Genomic DNA, 27,834 nt, shown 5'->3' on the forward strand with positions numbered 1-27,834 from the left:
GGTTGATGGTTGGACTCGATGATCTTAGAGGTCTTTTCCAACCTCAATGATTCTATGATTCTATGATTCTATGAAAGATTCGGATTACAGTTTAAAACCATCTTTCAAATGAAGGATAATCTGGGACAAGTATACATGATTGATTTTTTTTTTAAAATCTCATCTATGTAGCTGAGGGGAGGTCAACATTAGAAAGGTGAAAACAGTAATAGGCTGTATAAATAAATCAGCTGAATAGAAATTTCAGAAAATTATCTTTCCATCTAATAAGGGATGTGTTTGGCTAAAAGTGATACATAGTGCCTTGTCTTGCTCGCTTTACATTAAGAATGTTTTTGGAGGATGTGGAGGTAATCTAGAAGAGGACAGCCAGACTGAATCAGGGATAATGGACTGTAGTTCTGAAAAGGAGTACTTGGAAAAGAGAGCCTCTTTGTTCCCAGGTGTTGTTGTGGACCTGCTGAAAGAACCAGAAGGTGGACTGTATGAAGACAAAAGTGACTATACTGGTTGTTTCCTTCTTCAAAACATAGAACTCACATCTGTAAGAAATGCACGTGGCTAATGGACTGCTTAGAAAAATAGGGCATGGCCAGGGAACAGCTGCACTAAGCAACTTGCTCCCCTAGAGAAATTGTGAATGTTACGGAGAAAAAGATGTTCACAGCGAGTGCTGTTTCCTACTCCCCTGCACAGTCTGTGGCTCTCTATCCCTCCCCTTGCAAAGCTCACAGCATTTCCCTGGTTAAGCAGTGTCAGCAGGGCTGCCAGCTTGATTGAGTTGGTATGGAAAAGGAGCCAGAGGGAGAAAGTGCAGAGAATGACCCTTTCAGCACGGAGCTGGCATCTGAAGAATGACTTTCCTGTGCCATGTTGTATCTCGTATTTTAGTGGCCCTCATCTTGCCCAGACTGGTCCCTGTTCTTCTTCATTTTGCAATATGAAATGGGAATAGAGTAATACTTCCTATAACACTTCTGTAGTGAGGAAGCGATTGGGTTTATTTGTTCTTTTTTATATAGGTGAAGAATACATTGGCCTTTAGAATTTAGACAAAACCTCACTGTAGTTTTTAACAGTGAAAAGGAGGCTAAATCTAAATAAACTTCCTGGTTTCCTTGAGCTGCAGCTTGCACTTGTTTTTTTGCCCCTTCTAAGAATAAAGTAACGATATTTATCAGAAACATTTATGCCATTGAGGAATCCAGAGAAATGCAGGAAATGCAGTTTGAGCACATAACGTATGTACTAATACTTTATTTGTCTTTGTGTGTGTGTATTTGATGGCCAAAAAGGAAGAGGCCCCAAGGGCTCCTTAGTATGCAATTAATATTTTGGCTAGAAAAGCAGCAGATTGTTTCAGTATGCTTACATGTTATGACATCATATTCCAGTAAAATTATAATGAACAGAATTTTTGTTTGTCTCTGTGGCAAACCAAAATGAGTTTTCTAATTGTCAACAGACCTTGGTGATTTATTTAATTATAGTGGCGCCCGCTCACACCAACTTAGTTAAGGTTTGTCAGCATTTCTGTTATGAACCCCTATTTTTAGGGGTTTATAACTAGTTGTAAATATTTGCTCATTGCTGAAACTTGGCATTCAAGGTCACAGTCATAGAGCAAATATCCTTTTTCAGGTTGACTATTCTGAAGTGATACCAATGGCATTAGCTAAAAAGTGTATTTCTGATGCTATGAAAGTTAGAGGAAATACAGAGAACCTGCTTTCCAGACCTCTTATTTGAGGGATCTTCTTAAGAATCTCAAATGTTCAGAAGAGCCAGATGAAAATTAACTTGTTTTAATAGGTTATATGTGACTGGTTGTTAAAGTGTTATCCTTTATCACATTTTTTCTTCCAACTGAATGTATGATTTCACGTGTCCTCTTGTTGTCTTCCAGTCTTGTAGTCTTCTGTCACATGGATGTGTCTGTCAGCTTATGTTCTGAGGAGTGTGCCAATAACACCTGGGAATCTTTTTTACATAAGAATTTTCTCCAAAGAAAAATCCTAGCCTTTGCAGCTGCGATGTAGAATGCAGGGAGATGAATATTCTTTAAATGTAGGTAGTTTTAAAACTTTCAGAAACCTAATGAGTCCGTACGTGAAGCGTTGCTGTTGGAAATCCTGACTGTTTCAGTCCTCTGCCTGAACAGTGACAGAGGGCTAAGGAGTATAGGACTGACGTTTAGGTGTTCTTGTGGAAAATATTGTGCTGGGATGTTATTGCATAATAATCAGCAAATTCTATATAAATATTCCCAAGATTGTTAATGTTTTCAGTCCTTTTTAGTAACTCAAATGTAATATTCTGGGAAGGTTTGTTCAATGGTCAGTGGCAGATATGATATCTTAACTTCGCATGGGGTTGTTCCTTACATGAGTGTGCATCTTCAGGATGCAGACTCATTCCGTATTAAAACTCAGTTTAATCATTGCACTGTACTTTCGGATTGTAATATTGTGATAAGTTTTAAGGCTTTTGTTAATACAGTCTCTGTCCTCACCACTGAAAAAGAGGAGGATGTTTTGTTTCTATTTGACACGCTCCATGTTGTAGAGAAGCCAATATCCTCACAGATTTATTCCATTTTCTGAGGATTTCAGGTGCTCCTTTGCACTTTCCTGGCAATGTTTGTATTATCACTGCTCTGTTAACTCTGCTTGAGGCCAAGCAGAGCAAGAAAAGTTTAATCAAAACCATATAAAAGCCTAATCATTCTGCTGATGCCAAAGAGCTGCATGAGGCTCTAGAGCCACAGGCTGAATATCAGTTTTCCATATTATCACATAAATAGCTCCCTAAACAGTCTTTAAAAGAAAAGGTGGGGAGGGGGGAGGGAAAAAGGGAGGGCCTGTTGTGGAATCTGAGTTTATAAAGTGGATTAAGGTTCATGTGCTTTCCTCCTTTGCATGTAAAAAGGTAGGTCTAGTAACTATGGAATCTGAGTTTATAAAGTGGATTAAGGTTCATGTGCTTTCCTCCTTTGCATGTAATGGAGGGAAAGGTAGGTCTAGTAACTCAACAAGAAACAGGAACTTCTGACGGATGTTGTATTTTCCCTAAATCCCTAAAACTACCCTAAAAGGTAGTTGCTAACAGCACTACCACATTTCTTTTTATTTAAAAGGATTGTGAATAATGAGGAGGGTGTGCTATCAAGGTGCCTACTGCTTTTGTGTGACAGAGCTTACCCTGTGCTAAGCTGCAGCTAACAGAGACAACCAACAGATGCAGAGGTTTCCAGGCTCTAGTTCTAGATCTTCCAAGAACTTCTGGGATGGTGGGAGGATTCCTGGGAACTCTTTGAGGAACTTGAGGGTGCCTATTGCTGCAGGGAAAGGATAGTTACAGGAGGCTGTGGCTTCTAGCGAGCTCTAGCAGCTGCCAGCAAGCTCTGTCAGCTGCTCCTGATCAAAAGCTGCATTGAGCTTTTCTTCCAGCTGTCTCATGATTAGAAAGAGTCAAGCACCCTTTCAGCAGGTACTGGGGAGAAGCCCATATAAGTGCAGGGCCTAGAGCACCGCTCCCAGAGACAGCCAGCAGATGCGGCAGTTCGCACAGCAATTCATGCAGAAGGGAGCCAGAAACTGCTGAGGACAGCGTGTGTGTGCTCAGCAGTGGTGGTAATGCACCACATGGCACAGTTCCTAGCACCATCTGGAGCAGCTGTCCCTGGTACATCAGAGACCTTGAGTCAGATCTAGCTCCAGAAGGAGGATGCAGTTCTCCAGACCTTCAGCTGCAGGGAGTGCTGGAAACTGGGATGGGGAGACAGTGGTCTTGTCTGCAGGAGTGTGCACTGTCAGAGGATCTCTATTACCAAGTAAAGGAGATGCAGGAAGATGTCAGCAAACTGTGCTGACATCACTAGAGCTGATGAGTAAGAGATCAATTGGATCTTCTCTGAGAGCCTGCAGGTACAAGAGTCTGAACCCCCAACCATACCAAAGGAGGAGCATGGAGAATCAGTGCTTATTGGGCTGGGAAATGGGGAGTCCTGTGATGGCAAAGGCTGGAAGCTTGTAACTTTTGGCACCAGGAGGAAGGTTTCTGCTCCACCTGCAGATCTGCAACTACAGGTTCAGAGCCATGGCATCAGATGAAGGCCTGGGAGCTCTTGAAGCATCAAATCCAGCCAAGCCTGAGTCCTGCAGCAGCACCAGAAGGAAGCAGCAAGTGATAATAGTGGGCAACTTCCTACCACCAGGGATGGAGACCACCATCTGTGAACCTGACCTGCTGTGCAGGGAGGTTTGCTTCTCACCGAGGGCTTGAATTGGGACATTGTGGAGAGACTGCCAAGGGTTGTCTGTCCCTCAGACTATTACCTACTACTGTTCTTCATTGTGCCACCAATGATACTGCAAGGGGACACGTGGAGCATAACAAGCATGACTACAGAGATTTGATTTTTACAACTGTGGCATGCTTGAAAGAGACAGGATCCACCTGGCCAAGTAGAGCAAGCATCTTTATCAACAGGTTGGCCAATCTGGTCAAGAGAGTTTTACAATGATGGAGAGTGGAGTTGACCTATAACCAAGTGAGGAAGTGGTGGACCAATTTAGTAAACAAAGACTTAAGGATGATGTTGACAGGAGAGACCCTAAAACCAACAAAACAGAGCTGAAGGGGTCCCACCCCAAGTGTGTGCACACAAGTAAGGAAAAACCTACAGGACAGCATGATGGAGGAAGTCCTTATACCCTTTCTGGGAAATCAGTACGCTTGGGTTCCTATCTGAAGTGTCAGTACACTAACACACTTAGCACAGAGAACGAACAGGAGGAATGAGAGGTCTGTGTGCAGCTGCTGCAGGGCTACAACCTCACTGGAATCATAGAGGCATGGTGGTATAGCTCACACAAATGGAGTGCTGCAATCGATGCATATGGGCTCTTTAGGAAGGACAGACCAGGGTGGCAAGGGCAGAGTGTTGTCCTTTATGTGCGAGAGCGGTGGGAATGCATGGAGCTCTGCCTGGGGATGAGTGATGAGACAGCTGATAGTTTATGGGTCAGGATTGGAAGCCATACCAATGCGGGCAATGTTGCGGTGGGTGTCTCCTACAGACTGAATGATCAATAAGAAGTAGGTGAGGTCTTTTCTTTTTCAGGTAACTGGAAGAAAGTTCATGGCCACAGGCCCTGGTCCTCATGGGGGACTTTAACCACCCCAGTATGTTGTTGGAGGGACATTACAGCATACAAGCAATCCAGGAGGTTTCTGGAGTACATCAGTGACAACTTTCTGACATAGACGATTGAGGAATCAGTGAGGAGGGGCACTCCTGCTGGAGCCCACACTTTCAAACAAAGAAGAACTGGTCAGGGATGTGAAGGTTGGGGTCAGTGCAGTGACCACGAGATAGTGACAGGATCTTGAGAGAACAAGGCAAATACCACATATCACAAACTGGACTTCAGGTTAGCAGACTTGGGTCTCTTCAGAGACCTGCTTGGAAGAATCCCAGGGGATACGGTCCTGAAGAGAGGAGAAGTCCAGGAGAGCATGTCAAGCTTCACCTCCTCCAAGCTCAAGAACAGTTTAACCATCCATCCTGACATGCAGGTGGTCAAGCAAAGGCAGCAGAAAGCCTGCATGGATGAACAAGGAACCTCTGACTAAACTCAAACAGGGTTTGTGACTCAGATGAGGTGACCCAGGATGAATATAGAGACACTGTACAAGTGTGCAGGTATGGGGTTAGGAAAACTGAAGTCCATCTGGAGTTGAATGTGGAAAGGGATGTGAAGGGCAACAAGACGGGCTTCTACAGCAGCAAAAGGAAGACTAGAGACTCACTGTTGAGTGGGGCAGGGGACCTGATGCAAAGGACATGGAAAAGATGGAGGTACTCGGAATGCCTTCATCTCAGTCTTTACTGATAAGACTGGCCTTCAGGAGTCCCAGGTCCCTGACATCAGTGGGAAAGTCTGGAGCAGGTAGGACTTACCCTTGATGGAGGAGGATCAGGTTGGGGAACATTTAAACAGACAGGACGGATCCATGAGGCCTGATGGGATGCACCCATGAGTGCTGAGGGAGCTGAATGGTGTCATAGGGATGCCACTCTTGATAATCTTTGAAAGATTGATGTGACTGGGGAGGTTTCTGAGGACTGGAAGAAAGCAAATTTCACTCCTATTTTCATGAAGGGCAAGAAGAAGGATCTGGGAAAATAATAAGTCAGTCAGCCTCACTTCAATCCCTGAGAAGATGATGGGGGAAATGATCTTGAAAACCATTTCTGAGCATATTAAGAATGACAGGCCACTGTAAGTAGTCAGCATGGATTTAAGAAGGTAAGATTGTGCATGACCAATCTGATAGCCTTATACAGTGAGATTGTTAGCTCGGTGGATGAGAGAAAAGAAGCAGGTGTTGTTTATCTTGACTTTATCAAGGCTTCTGACACTGTCTCTTATAACATCCTCATTGACAAACTCGTCAAGTATGGCCTAGATAAATGGACAGTGAGGCAGTTTGAAAACTGGCTGAACTGCCTGGCTCAAAGGGTTGTGATCAGTGGCACAAAGTGTAGCTGGAGGCTGGTCATTAGTGGTGTACACCAGTGGTCAATACTGGGGCCAGTATTGTTTAATACCTTCATTAATGATCTGGATGATGTGGCAGAGTGTACCCTCAGCAAGTTTTCAGATGATACAAACCTGGGAGGAGTGGCTGATGCACCAGAGGGCTCCTCTGCCATCCAGAGGGACCTCGACAGGCAGGAGAAGTAGGCGGACGGTAACTTGAAGAAGTTCAACAAAGGGAAATGCAAATCCCTGCACCTGGGCAGGAGCAACCCCATACATCACTACATAATGGAGGCAACTAGCTGGAAAGCAGCTTTGCGGAAAAGGACCTGGGTGTCCTGGTGGACACCAAGTTAAACATGAGCCAGCAATGTGCCCTTGCAACAAAGGCGGCCAACAGCATCCTGGGCTGTATTTAGAAGAATGTTGTCAACAGCTTGAGGGAGGTCACCCTTCCCATCTACTCGGCCCTGGTAAGGGGCTACATCTGGAGTGCTGGGTCCAGTTTTGGGCTCCCCAGTACAAGAAAGACATGGACATACCAGTGCAAATTTGGTGAAGGGCCACTAAAATGATTAAGGGACTGGAGCATCTCTCATCTGAGGAGAGAGTGAGAGAGCTGGGACTGGTTAGCCAGGAGAAGAGAAGGCTCAGGGGGATCTTATCAATGTGTATAAAATACGTGAAGGGGATGAGTAAAGAAGGTGGAGCCAGGCTCTTTTTAGTGGTATCCAGTGAAAAAGAGGCACAAACTGAAATACAACAAATTCCATTTAATCATAAGAAAAGACTTTTTTACTGTGCAGGTGGTCAAACACCAGAGCAGACTGCCAGACAGGTTGTTGAATCAACCACCCTTGGAGGTACTCAAAACCCAATGGAAAGTGGCCCTGAGCAGTCTGCTCTAACTGACCTGCTTTGAGCAGCGGGGGTTGGACTAGAGGATCTCCAGAGGTCACTTCCTACCTCAACTATTCTATGTTTCTGTGGTAAACTAAGAAAAGACTTTCAGAGGAATCACATTAGTGGTGTAGAAGAGCCAGGGACAGACAGCTCTAAGCCAGCTGTGGAAGAAGTGGAGTTGATGGTGACTATGCTGATGAAGCTTTTAATTATTTTTCCCGTGATTTTAAATAATTGTAATATTTTTCACTTTGGAAATATAGTTTGACCTATGTTTGGTGTCAAAGGCCTTTTCCTGATTCTTAGATTTAAATTCTTTCAAGGTATTGTTTACATCTATTGCCTGCATATTCCCTAAATTTATTCTTAATATTCCCTAAAACAATATTGCAAACCAAATAAAACTAATAAATCTAAGGAAAATGTTGATACAGGAAGCATTTTATATACACTCATTAAGTGAAGGGAAAGGGTGAAATTCTCCCTTTCACTTTACCATTCTTTTTGAGGTAAATCTCAGTCTGAAGCCACTGTACTTTTTTATTGTAGATTTTGTCACATTGATAGTGTCTTGGTACTGTGTTTGTACCTTTTAGAAGCAGAGGGAGGCAGAAGGTGAATGCTATATGTCAGAAGCAACGGAGGACACAGTGGCATGGCATAGAAATTAACGTTCTTGAACTACCTGTTTCTTTGGTTTGACAGCTGCTTTGTTAACGAATGGCACCGTGGTGCTTCAGTTTCATTATGCATGTAGGAGCTTTGTAACATTCTTCCAGAAAGAGTGGTCAAAATGCTGAACGGGTTGCCCAGAGATGTCGCGGAAAGTTCATCCTTGGAGATATCCGCAATACCCTGGACAATGCCTGAACAAGACAGTGTAACTTCAGAGCTTGACCCTGCTTTGGGCAATGCGTTGGACCAGATAACCTCCAGGAGCCTTTCCAACCTGAGTTATTCTATAATTTTATGAAAATGTTACATAAGCAACTGCATTTCCAGGCCTTAATAATTCCCTATAACTGTGTTAAACTGTAAACAGGAAAGCAAAGTAAATACCCGCTTTTTGCATGTCGTAAAGGCAACTTAGCTCACCCCTCCAAGGCCCTATAGCCAGAGGCTTGTTGGAGCCAGTATTATGGTTTTGCTCTTTCCATATAAATGTATTTTTAGAATTAGGCACAAAGTTCAGGGACACTGAGACTGGGGTGCTTATTCACACTTGTTTTGGTTTGAAGTGTGCTGCTATCTGAAAAACTTTTTATTTTGTTTTATAGTTGAAACAAATCTGTTCCAATTATTAATGAAAAGTCAGAAAGTCTTCATACAAAAAAAATCACCATCCATGTCAACAGATGAAAATGGAGAGAGCATGCTTTAATAAGGGTCCTTTAAGAGGAAGAAGAAAAATGTAGTACTTTGTTGCTGTGCTTTTGAGTGATTCTCGTTTTGTTGTGACAGACCTAGCTTTTGGCCACGCTTCTGGAATACTGGGCTTTTTTACATTGCCATAAAATATGTACAAGTTATTTGTCATAAATGAGAAACCATTTCTGATAGGTATATATTTTTCCAAGGACTAAATCTCCAGTGTGTTAGAAAAGCCTTTGTTTGAGGAAGGAGCACAGGCAGACTAGACCACAGAGCGAAGAGTATGAAGCAAATTCCCTCACCTATGTAGGATATAATTAGAGGACTTTTTGGAAATGTTCTCTTAAAAGATTATAATTTTAGCAGCAACTAGAATTAATTATCTGTGCTGAATTGTTTTTTCCGAGTCTGGGAGGGAAATAACTTCTTTTCTGTAGAAATTGCTTATGTGGACAAGCTTTTACATTTAGTTGTCACAGTGCTGTGACAGGATCTCCCAAACCCAAGAATAGCATTACATCTCTTCATTTGCTGCTAGCGAGAGACAGGTTTCAGGGTAGGGAGTATGGGTTGGGTTAGCTATTTTTATTACTGAAAATAGAGATGTGGAGTTGATGATATGAATAAAGATACTGCTTTCTTTGAGGAATAATAGCTGTGCCGGTTCATAGGAAAATGTTTGATTTTTTGCTTTATCTTTCTTTTGGTGCCTTTCAGACATATTCAGAAAAACAAACCCTGCCATTATATTTGGAAATTTTTCTGTAGGAAGGAAAAAAAAGGAAAACAATGTGGTGGTGATTACTGCTTTTCTTTCAGTGCCCAGAAAATTTTTGGCTATTACAGTGTTGGAGGAGAGCTTCTCCCTATCCTCTGTTACGCTTTGGAAGAGAACCCCTTCTTATCCTCTACAACAATTTCAATACTTGAGCTTTAAAAAGAGGCTAGAAGTACATTGTCCAGGTCCCTCACTCTCTGCCATTTGACTTTTTATCGTCCCCAAGAGCTAAGCTATGTCGGCACGTTTCAGATGAGAGACCTCACAATCCTTCTTCCTCCATGCTACTTTCCTGTGGGACAGGAGTTGCCTCCCAGGCACGGCTTCCACTGGAGCTTTCAGTCCTCCTTAGGTTTAATCTTCTCAAGACTCAAACCAAGAAGAGAGCAGAGCTGGGCTGTTAGCCTGAAGTATAGTAGAGCTCGTTGAAGAGCTGGTTTGCACATAGGAGCTGCTGTCAGAGTTACCGACGGTCTGGCTGAGGAGCAGTCATGTGTTTGAGTGTTAGTTCTTACTCTGTGAGAAAAGATAATGTTGTATCCCTAACTACTGCTCTATATTACATAAAATTGATGGTTAAAATTCATAACTTGTATTGCTGTTTTCTTTTCATGACTTCTTTCCAGGTATCACTGCCCAGTGCCTAAAATTTTCTATGTCCAGTTAACTGTTGGCAACAGTGAGTTTTTTGGTGAAGGAAAGACTCGTCAAGCTGCTAGACATAATGCTGCAATGAAGGCCCTTCAAGCTCTCCAGAATGAACCTATTCCAGAAAATTTACCTCAGGTTTGTGTTCAGAAAACTGTTCCTAATCTTCATGTTAAGATATTTAATTGCCAGTTTTTCAATGTTTAATTTTTAGTGGGTTTTTTTTTCATATTAGCCTCAGTAATTAGAGAAGCAATACTAACAAATTGTTAGTGTTATTTCTTTATAATAGCACACCTGACATGAAACTAGACTTAAATAACAAAAAAGTAGGCATTTTAAAGATGGGATTGTCAACAGTGATGAAGCAAAAAATAAAATAAAATAAATAAAATAAAATATGTGAGATTATACCAAAAGTGGAGAAAATGTCCATTTAATCAGTGGCTTCATGGAGAATGAATTATTAATCTTGAATGTATGTTGTGCTCTGAATGTGATCTTTACAGTTGAAATGACTTGCCCCAGTGTACCTAAGAACCTGACGGAGCTCACTGACAGCTACTGATCACCTATCTGATGGTTTTAGGCTTTTAGCTACTTAGTACTTTTTTAAATAGCTAGCTTTCTCACTGCTGTGTTTGTAAGTGGTGTATATTGCTACTTAAAAATGAAAACATTGTGTCATATTTTAAAAAATATCAGAAAAATTAATCTCCAAATATTCTTTGCAAATTGAAAGGACAAATGTAATAAAGTTGCCCAGTCAAATAAGCCAAAATAAATGCATGAGGAGACAATCTTTTTATTTTGTACAGTCTTTCTGATGATGCCTGTTGAACCCCTGTGCACAGTACAAAACATTACTAATAGTATCTTCAGTGTCTTGTGTGGTAATTTTGAGCTGCTTTTTAAGAATGGAAATAATTTTCTGTATTAAAAAAAAAATCTTTGTTCTTCCTGCCTCACCCTGCGTCTATGTCCTCCTTTTGATCCAAAGAGAGTTTGACTCACCCTTTTGTTTTGTGATATTATTTTTCTGGATCAGGAAATTCTCTTCAAAATCACGTACTGTAACTAATATTGATTTTTTTTTTTTTTTTAACAGGAAAGCTATTAAAAAAGAATATGTAAAGTCTTAGGAGGAATCCTTGTTTCCTTTCTCATTGTTAATTCCCTTCCTTTCTCTTTTGGTTTCCAGACAAATGTATTGGTTGATAATGAATCCTTAGCACAAATCTGAGTGGAAATTTCATATTATTGAAACATATTTTTAGCTCAGCGTATTCTTAGTTTTTGAAAATAATATATTTAATATTATATTTTATCAAAAGAATCTTTGAATTCAAGATATCCATTAATCAGAATGGAATTAAACCACTAAGTGCATAGGATAGTAAGTAGTAGATGGAAGTAAATAATATATATATAAGTAGCATGGATATGTACCTGGTTTATATACTGAGTTTTCATAGCCTATGTACATATGTAATTTACCTAATAAAAGTAATAAAATCTTTAATTAACATTCTTGCCTAATTGGGTCTATTTAGTGTCTATTTACATCAGTGTCTGTTAGGATGTGCAGGCTTTTAGAAGATGTAGTCATGGCAAATTGAGTTTCCTAAATTCTTGTAGCATACTGTAGTGTTGTCTCTCTCATGAGCTAATGAAGTAACTTCATTCTTCTCTTCACCACCATAAGTTATATATGTAAACTGAATCAAATCCACAGTTAGCTATGAGAAAAATAGGGACAACTTATCAGGAGACAATACTGTAGACTAGCTGAGACATTCACATAGTGCTCGCAAGACCTGTGGGAGCACTGTGAGTTTCTGGTGCAACAGTTGAAGACCACTTGGGATACTGTAGGATCTCAATAACAGGTGTCTGTGGTTAGGAGACCACATCGAGTCCTCAGTCAGGAAAACCTCTGTGGCTGGATCATGCTGAGGGTAAAGGAAGCTGGTTGTGGGCTAGTCATGAAGAAACATCTCTGTCACTTCATGCGTTAGAGTTGTAGGCGACTGGAGAAGGCTGGAGATGACACTATGCCCAGGTCATGATGGAGTACGAAGAGCTGCACGTGGAGCTGAGTGTAGCTCTCCAGAGAACTGGAGGTTGGTTGAAGTGGAGTTTAAGGGCTTCATGGTGCCAAGGTTCAGGCTCCTCCCTGCTGCTGGTCGTGTGAAGTGCACGCAGGGCTGCTACGCAGTGGTGGGATGTGCCCTCATGATAGGACATGGTCCAGCTCAGTAAAACTCTGCTTTCTTCAGCAGAACTGACCTGCTTGGGTCTGCCATGGAAGATGATTGATTCACCATTCCTCAAACATCACGCGTGGATCAAAGCCAGTATACATTAGAGTCTGGCTGGCCTCAATTACATGACTGATTGAGCTTCTTTCTCTCCCAGTCACTGCCACTGTGCTTCCAATGAGAGCAGAGAGGGGAGAGAGGACAAACCTGCTCGTACCGATCTAGCCCTGCATCCCATTAGTAACTCGGTGAAATTCACTGGAATAGGATCCATGGAATATAGCGCAGTAAATACACAGCTTTACCTTTGGCCTTCATAACCGTGTTTGCTTAATGCAGGCTTCTGTATATTTTTCTTTCATTTCGAAAGACCCTTTTTTTCCCCCCCTTTTTTTTTTTTAACTTAGTTAAGGATACATTTTTTTATCCATATTAAACCATTGAAGAGGAATATTGCCATCTTAATACTTCATTGCGCAAACGTTCAGAAGAACGTAAGGTGAGCAGAAACAAGAAGTAATCAGCAAACAGGGCAGGGTTACAGGTGCATGTGAACCTGCTTTCATAAAAGAGCTATTGTGTGTCTGCCAAAGCGCCCCTGCTGTCTCATAGATGTGAGGCTGAGAAAGGCCTTACAATTAAAGTGTCAGTTGTGGAATGAGGATCAAATTTAAATCCAAAGTACTTGAGACACTCCTGAACATATTTTATCTTCCTTAGGGAAGTCACATGACTAAGGCTTGAAACTGTATTGCTCAGTACTGAGGTCTAAGCCTTACAGTCTATCGTCCTCCCTAGTATCCACTCACAGTTAGGCTCTCTACTGCGTTTGGTGGAAAAATATGCAAGGAGTGAAATTGTAAGGGCAGAAGGGACAATCGGGGATTTTCTGGACTGATGTGTTTGTTTTAATCATGACATTTTAAACAGTAATTTCTACATTAGACTCTATATATCTGGTTAAGCTAGAGTATAGCTAGAAAACCTAAAAATTCTTGACTTAAAGGCTTGGTGACAGTCCAGTGGGCTTTATATTATTTTATGTAAATTATGCCAGTGATTGATTATTACCCATTTCAAAGATAATTTGCAAGGTATTTCTTCTAAATTCACTTAGCTTCATTTTCTATCTAATTGCTATTTTCTTATCTTTGCTAAACGTGACAAACAGATATCAAAAATCTCTCCCCATATACATTTACAGATTATGCTTAAGTAATTTTGAATCTTTTTGCAGAACTGGTTGTTTCCGTAGTGTCTTAGTGTAAAGTTATTTTTTCTAATCAGTAGTTCATCCTTGTGGCTTTTTTTGTCAGCTTTTCAGATTATCAGTGTCCTTTATAAAACACAAACTTAATTGAATACAATACTGAGTAAGAGTCTCACTAAGGTTTTTTACAGAATAGTAGTACCCCACTCTTTATGTTTGAGGTTCTTTATATCCCCAAAATATATTTTTACTGTTAAATATTGCCCTTTTAACTCTGTTCAATTGATCTTTCCCAGTGAACCTAGGTCCTTCACTGAATCAATGCTTTTCCTGTCCTATAAATAATGACCTACGTTCTTGATTTCAGTGGGACTTTACATTTCATTATATGAAGTGAGCTAGAGGTCCTTACATAATTTCATTCTAACTACCCTTGTTACTGCTTTGCACTGCACCCTTTATTTTCAGCAGATTCTATAAACTGTGTAAATTTTTGGTTTGTATTTAGCTCCAGATCAATGTCAGGGATGTAAATTGCTTTTTCAGACTCAAAATTTTGCAAAAATTTAATGAGACAAAAAGTCCTCCAAGTCTGCGTGCTGTAGCTGACTGCTGCATTTTTGGTCCTGCATTATCTTAAAGATTAATAATTAACAAATGGTAGATAAAAGATTGATAAATTTCATTGTTAATGTGAAGAACCTAATGCTTTTTTAATGTTATTTTATAACTTCAGTATCTGGATTTTTTAGCTATGCTGGTGGTTGAAGATTTAGATCAGACTTTGTTATGTAAGATGGAAATTCTGCAGGAATCCATCTAATTCAGCCCAAGTTTCTTTGATGTTTACCTCCACTAATAAAAAATAAGGAGCCTGGCCAAGGTTACATGGTTGTTGAGACATCCCAGTTTGAAACATTTGGGGCTTTGCAGTTTGAAAGTAGCTGAAAGTGCAGCCTCTGAGAACTAAGGAAGATGTGGCCTGGGGGACAAACACCAAAAGGTAGCGGTTGCAGAAGGCAATCTTTGACTGATCCCCATGCGGGTGGTTGTCTCAGAAAAATAAGACTTACCTAAAGTGCAAAGCAAAGCTGAATTTTAGGCAGGATAATGTTTGCATGTGTCTTTTGTTGTTTTATCTCTTAGCCTCTCTGTTTGTTATGTTCCTATGGATAAATAAATAATGTTCTGTGTTGAGCAAGCTGTTCTCTGTCACTACCTTTTCACACTGGTCATAACTCCCAGAGGGAAGTCGATGGAGGGGCCATTAACCAGCTGGACCTGCTGAGGACACCTGTAACCTGGTGACCCAGTCAAAGTGTGGGGGTGATTCACTGAATTTCTTCTGAGAGAAGTACAGTCTTCTGTACTTTCCAAGAAGTACAGAAGACATCTTCCTTGCTTGGGAGTACCCACAGAGAGACTGAGCGACAGGTCAAAGGATCTGTTTGATCCTCATGTTCGACACAAGAAATGTGTATTCAGATGATTATTATCCATGTCATTAATAAGACTAAAATCCATAGAAGTTATTTTGCCATCTATCATTAATTTATCAATTAATGTGTATGTGTTCCTTTATTATGAAGCATAAGTGCATTATATATGGCTTCATGGTCAGCGGGTGTCTGATAATGGAGTGCTGAGACAGATGTACAAATGCTGATTTACAGCATGACAGGAGAACTCAAAAGTCTTTGAGAAATCGGGAGAGAAGCATATATTTTTTTATCTTCTAAAAGTTGTGATATGGTTATGTATTCTTCATTTTCAGAATGGAGAAACAGGAAAAGAATCAGAAGAAGATAAAGATGCAAACAAGTCTGAGATCAGTGTAGTGTTTGAAATTGCTTTGAAGCGCAATATACCTGTCAGTTTTGAGGTATGTGTTACATATTTATCTGTTTGTGAAGAAAGTATTAAAAAAAAGTGCCACTAAACCTCAACACAGTTAATAATATTAATACATTATGAATATGACATTTAAATTCATGCAAGGTATAAAAAAAATTGGTAGTGTATCAGAGTCTAAGACACTGAGTTTTTACTATTAAATTAGATGCTCTTTCAGAAGTATGAGACTTAATATTTGGTTGCAAACAAGTGAATGGCAGAAAGACAATTCAAGCGTCTTCTGTATAGTGCTGTGGGATTAGAATCAGTAGCCACGCTCAATCTGATTTGAAATCATCTTCAAAACAGTCAGCCAAAGTCTTTCCTTTAACTGTAGGCAGTCATACACTACAGAAGTTCCCATTGAAACGCTTCGCATCCGATACGCTGTTTTCGGAAAGTCATGAGTATCTTTTTATCTTCCACAGTTTGACTCCTTATCTATCTCTCCTTAAGCCTTCATGATTTTTTCTTTTTCTCATTTCATATGATTTTATCTATGAACCTGCTTCTGACACCTTTGTTTACCTTAAGTAATAAAGAATATTTGGAATAGCTCCAATGCTATCAATGAACTAACTATGGGAGAATGAGTGATAGTAACAGGAAAATTTTTCCGATGAGAAAGTTCTTACACAAACTGGTTGTAAAAATCTAACGTTGTGGTAGGAACCACCAGACTTTCAAGCTGGTTTTTTTTCTTTTTTTTTTTTTTTAAATGCAGAAAATGCTAAAGTCAGTGGCTCTTTAAAGTTTTATTTTTCTGCCTTTTGTTTTGCATTTAAACTGAGTATATATGAAGGACGTGGGTAGTACCTATACTCGTGATGGTTATTTTCTGCAGTACTTTTTCCTTTTGAAGTATAGGCACATATTTTCATGCCAAAAAAATAAATTATGCTGTGGCATGCCTTACAATGTGCTGTATGCAGTTTACTGACATGTTTGGCCCATATCCATGAGTCGGCCAATGCCAAATGAGTTATTTGGACCTTCTTAGAAATCTGAGAAATCTCTCAGAAGGTAGGTAAGAGAGCCAAAGACAAAGAATATTGTTTATGACTAAGGAATTCCTCAGTATAACAAATGCATATATGTTTCATATATATGGTCTATGTAATATGGACTAATTAGAAAGTTAAGAGAATGTAAAATCTTGAGGATAAAACTGGGGTATCTGGGGGTGTTGGTGTATCGATTTGCAACTACGTGGAAAGAACATAACTCTCATATAAGATCAGACATAATGGAAACACATGCCTGTATTTCAAAAAGGAAGCTCATAATTAACGTTTCAGTTTTCACACATCATTTTCTATCTTAAGTATTTAAAAGTATTTGGAATAGTTCCATACAAATCAATCCACTAAAATACAAGGAGATGAATGGTCACGGGTCACAGAATAGCTTGGAGGTTGGAAAGAAAAGAGGGATAGCGCTTTGAATGTCTTCTTAACTTCATTCCTCTGTTTCAGCTTATTTAAGGGAGAGCATTTGGTAAGGAAAGAATGAAGGCAGAGATACTTAGTACAGGAAAAGTGTAATGTGTCACTTGCCAAAGAATGTTAACAACATTGAAAAAAGACAGTTTCTTGCTCTCCTTGACAGGTTTTGTGTTATTTCTTGCCTTTAAATCTAAGTATAGGTGACATTCTTAAATAGAGTTTTGATTCAACTTCGTACTGGCTTATATTTCAATAAAACTGCTAAGCAATTATGGGTAATCCCCAGGATCTGATGTTTCTAATAGGATTTTATTTACAAATGGTTTTGTGTTATTCCAGGCAGGCATCAAAGCTTTCTCTAGCTTTTTTTGTGTGATAGCTATAAAATGATCTGCCTTTTCTTCATCTGACGAAGCGTTAGCCAATGTTCCAACAGTGCTGTGTTATGCAACTAAGTAATGGTGATAAAGATATGTAAAGTTCTGTGTAAACATGTCCTCAGAATTGCACAAGGGGTGGAAAATAGGGAGAGCACGCAGAACCCCGTGGGTTTCTTCCGTCTGTCCTGTTTTGTGTAGTATGGCTAGTTTTAATTGCCTAGGAACTTCAGGATGAGTTTTAAGGAATTTCTATCTATTAAATCGCATTCAATTCTAACAAAGAACAAGCTTTACTCCAAACTTCCCACTGGTGCATCCTTAGCTAACCTTTATTCATCAACTTTTAAGTCAAAATGCAACTCCTCTAAGGCATTTGTGGGACTCTCAATGAACAATTTTTAGGGAGGGATACAAAACTGATTGCTGTAGGAATTGTTAGAAACCTGTAAAATGGTCATTTTGCTTCTTATTCCCTCCTTGACAGCAGGCTAAAATCTTGCTTTTTTCCGGTTCTCTTGCAACATATACATTTTTTATTTCTGACTTGTCAGTAAGGAGTTGGGTGAGCCTAGAAGATGTAACTGAGGTCAACAGCTTCAGGTATTAGAATGTGTTGGGGTGTTTCAGATTGTTGTTTTATTTTCAGTATTTTCCTTTGGATTGGAGTGTTCTTTCTTTAGAATAGCAAATACAATAATATATTTTTTTCATTATCAATATCAGGAGCGAGGGGATAGAGTGCCTGAACAAGCAAATTTTCTGCCCCTCCATCCCCTTCCAGTGTTCTGCTGGGAAGAAGAGTTGCAGTTTCTTGTGTCCCAGTCTTATCACAGCGAGGCAGAGATTCTGTATTTTGAACCAGGAACAGATCAAATTGCTGATTCTGGGAGACTGAGCAAGTTCTCAGTGGGAAGTTTCACACCCATCTGGCTCCTGCTCTCCTGGGGATTAAGGCTTTCAGACTGGATGATTGACATACTGAGTAGCCCTCACTTGGGTTTTGCATGATGGTCACCCTTCCTCACTCCAGTTTTAATAAAACATCCAGACTTCCTTTTTTATTTTTTTTTTTTAAACTGGGAAAATCTGGTATGTCTGCCCGCACAAGCACATGGAAATATACTGGTGTTTTAAAATTTCTAAATAATCGTGGATGTAGGTGACCTGCTTTTGTTGACCTGCTTTTTGTCTCCTTTATTATCTTTTTTTGATGTCCATGTAATCTTGTTGTAACCTTTTGAGTTTTCTACCTGGAGTCTTATTAATAATTGAAGCAGCGTTGCTCTTTCGTTGTAATCGTACTGCTGTTTTTCATTTGTCAGCATGATTCATTAAGTTGAGCCAAATTCACTCTTGATGTAACTTGACCTTAGATGTGTTTTGGCCCCATGTGTTTTCTCTTGCTGGAGTTATTCTTTAAATCAGTGGAACAGAAAAAGAAAAGTGTATTGAACTGTCACCCTTAATCAAATTCTCAGCTTTAAATTAGCCATGATTTGGTCCACGGGTCGTATCTTTCAACTGAGGAAATAGTTTAATGTACTAATGCATATAGTGTTCTTGGATAGCAAAGGCTGAATTTCTTTTTAGTGTTTTCTGTCCCTAGGCTTATAGCACAACTGTTTGAAATCATGTGGAGTAAAAAGATATAAAATCTGCGGTTAACCAAAAATGTTGTTAGGTAATTTTTTTTTTTTGCTAAATTACCAAACTTGGATGTATAGCTTGATCCGGATCCCATCTGAATCCTATGGAGTTCATTCCATTGACAACACAGACTTTTTTTCATTTGCATACTAACAAAGAAACAGTTTTGAATGTTTTCCAGGCAATTATTTACCTTGTGTCACATACTTAAAAGTTTAAAAGATGAAAAACACACCGGCATACATTAGTTTTATATTAAGAAATATATTTTCAAGTATATGAAAATATAATCTGGTTTTGTATTAACATTCTTTTTCATATATATATATTTGTGTGTATTTATATATATATATGAGAAAACTTATATAAAACTAATGTTTTAGGAACTCAGCAATTATATTTCTTAAGCAAGTTATTTTTTCCTTTTTCATCTGGTCAGTATAGACATTCCTGTATATTTTATTAATACATTATATTGCGGGTAAGGAGAAACACCTATGTAGTGGTATTAGTAAGACCACATAAAGATTAAGGACCTCAGTAAGGTTAATTTAGCCATGTTTTACAGCCAACGTGTTGTAATACTTGGATAGCAGTGTACAGGGATGGATTAAGATACGCCTTTAAAACAGAGTGGGAAACACTGCAGTGCAATGAAGGTGTTCAGTGCTGATACGAAGCCCAGCTGTGCCTGAGAGCGGGAGATCCTGGTGCTGGGCTCGTCCCAGCTCTGGTGCGGGCAGTGCAGCTTCCCATGGTTCAGTGTGGATCAGTGCCACAAAAGCACCGCTGCCTTCCCGCGTGGTGAAGCACTAGTGGGCAACTCTCAAGTGAGGCAACCTTGAAAACACTTCTGAAATTATTACCTGGAATCTTAGAGTGGGAACACTCCTGGACTACAACAGAAAAATCCCATGCTGGCACAGATGTCATCTTATTCTGGGAAAATGCGGACAAAGTTGTCTGTTAATTTTCATTTCGTGTCTTTTTATTGATATATGCTGTGATAATTGTATTTGCTGGGTGAAGTTGCCACAAATGAGAGCTTAAAAAAGAAATACAAGCCTAAGGAGACCTCATTACAGTGTAACAGCAAAACTAAATAATGCAAGGGACATGACCTTGATAAAAAGAACTTTAATACAAAACATGTTGTAATAATATTAAGGTTGAAGGTTTCAGCCCATTAAAAATACAGTTATTGCACCAAGAAGGCCCTAGCACCTTTACCTCAGTTCCCTTGCACTCAGGCATTATACTTCTTCAACAAATGGTTTGATGTAATTGCACCTACTGAAAAAATATGTATTTGTATTGATTTTGAAGATAATACAAAGAGGTGCCTGTCAGATGCTCTAATGTCTCCTTATACACATTACATGTAACAAAGATTAAATTAGGTAGCTGCTTCCGCCCATCAAACAAAATAGCTGAACCTTTTCCCAAATGAGGTCTCTAATTCCTCATAGACATTATCCAGACCAGTCAATGGTGCGTACATGAAGAGATGGCTCTCTTTGCACTTGCAGTGCTGTGATTTGTTGGTGAATGCATCCCAACAGTATAGCCTTCTAAAAGGAGATGTGTGTGTGTGTAAAAATGAAGACAGAAAAAGAGGTAAAGGAAGGTACAGCATTCAGAACTTCATTTTTTTCCGTATTATTGTAACTTTTAATAATGGAGAAGTACTTCAAATGGGTTTTCTCATTGTAATCCTGAATATGTTTGGAAAGGAATGAATAAATGAAACTTTTCAGAACTGATTGGCTTTTGTGTGAGTTATGGTGGCTCTTCTGATAATTCCTTTTGGTACTGTTGGGAGGGACAGCTGACAGTCATGGAGGCAAGACTGTGGCAGCCTTTCAAATGTATGGGATATCGCTCTGAGTTGTGTACTCTGGCAAGGTAAGAGTTGCGAGCAGGCATGCTGCCTGCGGCTAGAACAGTGTTAAAAGACAGACCTCTAAGACTGAAGTTTCAGACCATGCGTGAACATGCTATGTTTTAATGATAACAGAAAAGAAACACAAACGGGTTGAAGTGATGCCATATAAACATAGTTTTGAATATGTTGTTTGGAGAGAAATAGCCAAAGCCTGGCAGACCTTCATGAATTAAAATTATTTAGTATGTGAAGCACCTTGCAAGGATAAAAATAGCAGCCTGGGTTTAAATATGCATTATTGTTGCGTATTGTGTTATTGTTGTATAAATCTTTTTGAAAATTTAGGTCTACTGTATTTTCTGCAAAACACTGAATATGATGGTTAGATTTACTTTATCTATTCAGGCTTAATTTTCTATCCTTAAGCCTGGTACTGACATTAATACTTGTCCACATTTTATGAAAAACCATCTTCCATTAGCAGGAAAGCTGCATTAGTAGGAAGTACATTGCAGAGATACAAACATTAAGTTATATTCTTACAGGGTGATTTGACTGAATGTTACTTTCGCTTAAAAGGTGATTAAAGAAAGTGGACCTCCTCACATGAAGAGCTTTGTTACACGAGTCACAGTAGGACAATTCACTGCAGAAGGAGAAGGCAACAGTAAGAAACTCTCAAAGAAACGTGCTGCAATGGCTGTCCTACAAGAACTTAAGAAACTTCCTCCTCTTCCTGTGATTGAAAAGCCAAAACTTTACTTTAAAAAACGTCCAAAAACAATATTGAAGGTACGTGTCCGCCTTTGACGGAATCAAGAATGTTTGCTCAGAAAGTAACAGTTACTCAGATTTTAAATCAGTAAAGGCTTATTTGTCATTTTCTGTTGATACTGTTAGTTGTTTGCCTGTGCTAATATGCCAGTACTTTTTTAAATTCTGAGAACGCTGTGAAATTCTCAAACATAATGGCTTGTAAGGTGCTTGGCTTAAAAACCAAGCTCACATCACTGAAGTCTTCAAGGGTTTGGTTTGAGTCCAGTGGAGGATCAAATCCTCTAAGCAGCTCTGTACAGCCAAGTGAATTTTTAGCATCGTCTCCTCTGGGAGGCCCTGCTAGCTTATATGGTGGTTCTCTTCCTGGTCTTTCCTCCCTCCCCAGTTTGAAGAGGGAGAGAGATATATGAAATAGTAGATACATGGAGAAATGGTACACAGTCCAGCTTCCTCCCCTCGTAGAGCTAGATTTGGGAGTTTTGTGGCTTCGGCTTCAATTTGTTTTGGTTTTTGAAAGAAGGCCAAGAGTATGTTGACATCTCAGCCTAGTGTGTCACTTGTCAAGCACCAAAGGACAATACTTTTTTTGTTTCATGTGCCTGTGTTAAGGTTAGCATGTGTTTGATAATGGTCTTTAGCTCTCAAATACAGATAGGAAATTGACTGGAGACCAGCCCTTGGAGGGTTTGTGGACTTTGAACCATCCTTCCGTTAAAACATGCCCTGTCTCAGAGGATATTAATATGCTTCTTGCTGCACTAATAAGGCTTCTTTTAGAGGCTCTGGATTCTTGTAAGCTCAAGCTTCTTAAATGGTGCTTTTATTCTTGGTGGCAGTAGATTTATTGCTACTTCTACAATTCAGACAGTCTATGGTGACTAGCCCTGGTTTGTCTACTCCTCCTAAATTCATACAAAACCAAAGGGTCATCTGAAGTAATTAGTCTTCCAAACGATCTAACAAAAGCAGCCACATAGTGTCCGTGCATTTATGAAGCATCACTACCTAATCTTAGCACTGAACAACTAATCAGATTAACTTGTCATATGTTCAGTGCTGAAGACGAGGCTTTGGAAGTGGCCAAAAACTTCTATATTTAATTTTATTTTAGGAAGTATTATTTTGTGAGGAAGTAGTTAAACTCTTTGTACGTGGTTTTCTATTGTCTGACATGTTGGGTAGTCATTTACACCTATCCAAAGTGATGTCATATGAGGTATATGTAAGGGCACATTAATAGCCTTTCATACTCATTTTAGGCCGGTGTAAATAACAGTGGAGAGTTGCTCACGTTTTGTCTGGTGTTACAGAGTCACTTTTGCCCCATAATATGCAGATCAGGAACCTCGAGACTGCAGGAAATAGCAGGAAATCTTCATGTCCAAAACCTGTGCTTTGGAATATAGTTTTAGGACCTAAATTTAATCTCTTTCTGTATTTGCCTCTTGTTAGTTTAAAAAAAAAAAAAAAAAAATCAGTTTTTCTGAATTATGTTATGTCCATGGATTGCATTATGTGATTAAACATTGGAACAGGCTGCCCAGGGAAGTGGTTGAGTCCCCATCCCTGGAGGTATTTAAAAGACGTGTAGATGAGGCACTTAGGGACATGGTTGAGTGGGCATGGTGGTGTTGGGTCGACGGTTGGACTCGATGATCTTAGAGGTCTTTTCCAACCTCAATGATTCTATGATTCTATGATTCTATGTTAGGCTGGGCAGCATTATACCAGCATAGTCTGAAGTTTTAAATATGGCTTAAATTCAGTCCTCATCGAGTATTAAATTCATGGATTGTAAAAATAAGTAAATAAGTACTTAGTTTTAATAAAAGTGTGACCATTAGAAATCTATACTGAGTACACCAAGTGCAGAGTTCTGTAGGAGCAGCCAACAGAAAAGCCATCTAAAATAAGCAAATACTTTCGAGAGTGCAAAACTGGGTTTGGAAAATGTACACAGGACTTTGTCATCTTCCTCTTTTCATTTGCTTTCAAACAGAATGAGTGATTTTTCAAAAAAAACTAGGTTAATTAGATACCTGTCTCCTACTGAAATTCTGGGGATCTAATTCTCAAAATCTTCTAGGAAAAAATGAGCATAAAAAGTTATTTCTTGCAAAACTGTCAGCATTAATGCAGCTTTAAATCTGCAAGATCTGAAAGCTGCAAGATCTGAAAAAGCTTTTGGGTCTAGCTGTCTCATTTTGGTAAGTTTTGCTCAAGAAAGATGCTAAGGGTATAATAACATATTACCATATACCGTTTACCATTATGATCTTAAATTGAATTATCCAAAGATGGCCATGTTAGAAAGAGACATTAATAGTCAAAATAACCTGGATATGTAGAAGGCTTTTATTTTTTGAATATCCAAACTTCTGAAATGCTTTCAGTGTGCCCATTTCTTTTAAGTTAACCTGCATGTGTTTTGAGCATCAAAACAAGTGACAACAATAACCTCTCTTTATTTGTATATATATTTATGAGGCTATATCTTATGGCCTGCACTTTATTTAGCCTGCTCTGCGTTTTGTCTCTGCCTGGCTCCTTGCCCACACAGCTGCCCTTGTGCATGACATTGTCTTAATTCTTTCACCTACATCTTCTTTAACAACGTCAGCAGTTACGCTATGTAGGATTCGCTGCACAGCTTTCTTAATATAATATCCCTCTTTGGTCTTTGCCTTTGGTTGCTGGTCATCTCTTTAGGTTCTGGACCACTTGTTTGTTCTTATTTGAGAAGCTCAAACGAGCATGACAGCATGACTGCTGATCTTCTCTTATCCTGTAAATGGCTTCATGAAAAGGAAATATCTCAATAACATAAAAGCAATTCTATATTCAAATGCCGTTTACACTGGCAAGTTCGTTCTTTGTGTTATGGTATATAAATCAGTTAAATATGACTTCAGATAAATATTTTGGGGTCTTAATTTATTCTCCTTAAGATCTACAAACGAATATTTTCATAGCTATTTGCTTTGGGAGAGCATTTTCCATGTGAGTAGTAACAGATTAAAAGGATTTCAGAACTAGATGCAAGAACTGTAGTTTTTCACCTGTCTGTGTAATCTTGGACAGACCAGTCTTTCAGTCCTTTTGTTTTCCCTCCATCAGATCAATTCCCCCACCAGCCATACATTTTGACATGTTATTGTGAGGATTACTATCTGTTAAGCATTTGAAATACTTCGTGGGTGACTCTCAATATGCAATATTTCTAGCCATTGGAGATACTCCTCTAGCTTTACTACATAAAAGTATTTTGAAGGTGAATTCTTATCACACGCAAACAGAGTAAACCTTCTACACCTTTAGTTGCATTGTAGGATGGAAGGCAGGAGGGCTGAGAAGGAAGGCAGGAAGGCTGAGAGAGGCAGCTTCCTTGTTATATAACAAATCTTTTTAGTCCCCATGTAAATCCCACCTCTTCTTAGCGTACTGCATGTTCCAGCATTGTAGCAACCTATTTTAAGGGGTTAGGGGGAAAGGTCATAGAAACAGGGCAATGAGATATAATTGATTGATGAATCTGCTAATTTTCATCCATCCCCATAGGACCTCCATAGATAGATGAGTGTATTAGTAGCTTATGGATGCTACGTATGCACGCTACCTGCAGCAGTGGCAGACAATAGGTGCATATTTTTTGCCACAGTTTTGAGCTTGAGGATTCTTATCTTCTGTCTCATGATCAGAAGATGGGAAGAAATTTACTTCTTATTCTCTCAAAGGGAGTGTTAAAGAAGAGGTAACCCTAGTAAATGATTTCTTGAAGCAGTGTAATAGTTGGATGGATATATGCTGAAATAACGGTTCTTTCTTTTAAACCTGTTTTAGACTGGACCAGAATATGGTCAAGGAATGAATCCCATCAGTCGTCTGGCTCAGATCCAACAGGCCAAAAAGGAGAAGGAGCCAGAGTATGTTCTTCTTTCAGAGAGAGGAATGCCTCGCCGTCGAGAGTTTGTCATGCAGGTATCATCTGCTGTCACGTTAGAGATAATGCCCTTGCTATGTTATGTTCAAACTCAAGCAAAATGGTGGCATAATATGAAGCAGATCCCTCTGTGTTTAGCTCTTTGCTTTACGGTCAGTTATACAAGAAGAGTATGAAATACAGTATCGGAAATCCAGTTTGAACTTCTTTCTCTTGGTGAAACAAATGGCAATTAGGTTATGTGCCTTCTAGATGCTCTTCTTGTAGTGGTTTTGCTTTTTTTTATACTCCTCTTATTTTTATTTCATCTGATGGTTTCTGTCTTTATCCCTGATGTTACTGTTGGTTCATGATTTATTTACTTTTATTTTTCTTTTTGAAAAAAAAAAAAATTTTTTTTTTGCTATTGTTGATCAGAGGATTGCAATACAAACAAGTATTCTGAAATATGGATATGAATATCTCCATATTACCAAGTAAATCTTGTAAGAACTCCTTTCAGATTTTCAGTTTCTTTGTGGCTTTGTTCATATCTGAAATACCACAAAAAAAGCCTTCCATCACGTATTTTAGCCTGTCCAGTTAAAGGCTCTGGACCTAATACAGAAACAGTAGATCATTAATATTTCTTTAATTTTTAAATTGAGAACATTCACAAAGATTTGATATAACCGTGATATTTTGTTAGATAGCACAACAGCAGGTTAAGAGAGATTAGGAACAGGAAAGAATTCTTTTCTCTTGTGTTTTCACTCAGGGGTAATTTTGTGCCAGAACAATTCAGAACAGCATACCTGAACATGTTTTGACTTGTTGTCTACAAACCACACCAAAATGTCACTTCTGATCACAAGCAGAATTTATGCCGTTCCAGCACCTCCTTCTCCAGAAAATTAGTTATGTTTTCACTTAAATCTTTAAGTCCCTCCTTCACGTCTATCAAGATAGGCTAGCAGTCTTCATTGCCTTGGACCTCAGTGGTCTTTCTTGATGATTTATTATTTTTCTCTCTGAAGCAAAAGAAGATATTAGGTTCCTTTTTGTTGAAGAATCTGATTTATGAGCATAAACTTGGATTTCCAACTTTTTGTGCTACGTGAAAGTATTTGAAAAAGACTGATCCTATCACAGACCATCCCTTTTCCCTTGCCCAGACCCTCGTGGGAGTGTCCACAGTTAGAGATGGTTGTGTGAGGCATCAGAAGAAGACTGTGTAACACAGTCCAGTATTAGAAAGATGGGCTGAGAATTTGGTTTTCCATTGGAGGAGTCTCAATAATGGCAAAATCTTTGGTTTGAATAAAAAAAAAAAAAATCTTAAAAGCAACGCATACGTAGAAGATTCCCTTGTCTAGGAAGACTTGTGAAAGAAAGAGTCAAGGAAATTCCATAGATCAGTTGCTTTATTATGTACACTTTTAAACATCGTAGCCCCATTTTTACCCTTTTGTGATATTTTCACACTAAAATCATACTGCTTTTTCTCCTGCCTTCAGGAAGTCTCAGTGGATTCATTATGACATGCAAAAAACGTTATCAGAATAAAAAGCCTTTGTATAAACTACTTAAACAATGTTTTCATTTAATTTAATTGAATGTGGAAGTAAAATATCCAGAGATAATATGTTCATTTTTATCTGTCACACAAAGAGCAAGTTTAGATGTGATGAAATGGATCCAATTACTTGTCCTGACCACTAGATAAACAGAAGAAAACGTCTGATAGCATTAGTTGGTGTTCTGTTCCCAAAGTTAATTTCAGAAAGCTCTTTCTCTTTGTAGTCAGACCTTTAATCCTTGATAGAGGTTATAATAATAGCTAAACCAGTTTTACAGGTCTGAGAAATAGCAGCACATTGATTTATTGTGAGCTACGTTATAAATTATCATTTTGTCTTGTCCCATTAAAGTCCCTCAATTTTATTGCATATAAACTTGTAGCGGGTTGGCTATTTTCTAATTGCGATTGTGGAACTGCACAGAAGACAAGGTTTTTATTTCAAGATTATTAATATTTCTGTCTTAGGTAGCCGAAACTTTTTGTTTAATTTTATATGTACTTTGAAGGGATATTCGTGATCATTATTATTTATTTACAACCTCTTCTTTGTGTTTAGAATTAGTAGGTACTTAAGTAAAATAAAATTA

General features: G+C 39.0%; 1 protein-coding gene across 2 annotated transcripts in view; it reads left to right on the plus strand.

Annotated features, from left to right (window-relative positions):
- The window catches only part of STAU2 (staufen double-stranded RNA binding protein 2), a 163,141-nt gene that overhangs the window by 27,330 nt on the left and 107,977 nt on the right, over positions 1–27,834 (plus strand). For both annotated transcript variants that reach the window (XM_009272647.1, XM_009272648.1), the window contains exons 5-8: positions 10,227–10,386; positions 15,494–15,601; positions 21,549–21,761; positions 25,587–25,724. In XM_009272647.1, the coding sequence (XP_009270922.1) occupies positions 10,227–10,386; positions 15,494–15,601; positions 21,549–21,761; positions 25,587–25,724 (619 nt within the window). The remainder of the gene's footprint in view (positions 1–10,226; positions 10,387–15,493; positions 15,602–21,548; positions 21,762–25,586; positions 25,725–27,834) is intronic.

This window comes from Aptenodytes forsteri, unplaced genomic scaffold (assembly GCF_000699145.1).
Source record: "Aptenodytes forsteri isolate BGI_AS27 unplaced genomic scaffold, ASM69914v1 Scaffold62, whole genome shotgun sequence".
In the NCBI taxonomy this organism is placed as follows: Eukaryota; Metazoa; Chordata; class Aves; order Sphenisciformes; family Spheniscidae; genus Aptenodytes; species Aptenodytes forsteri.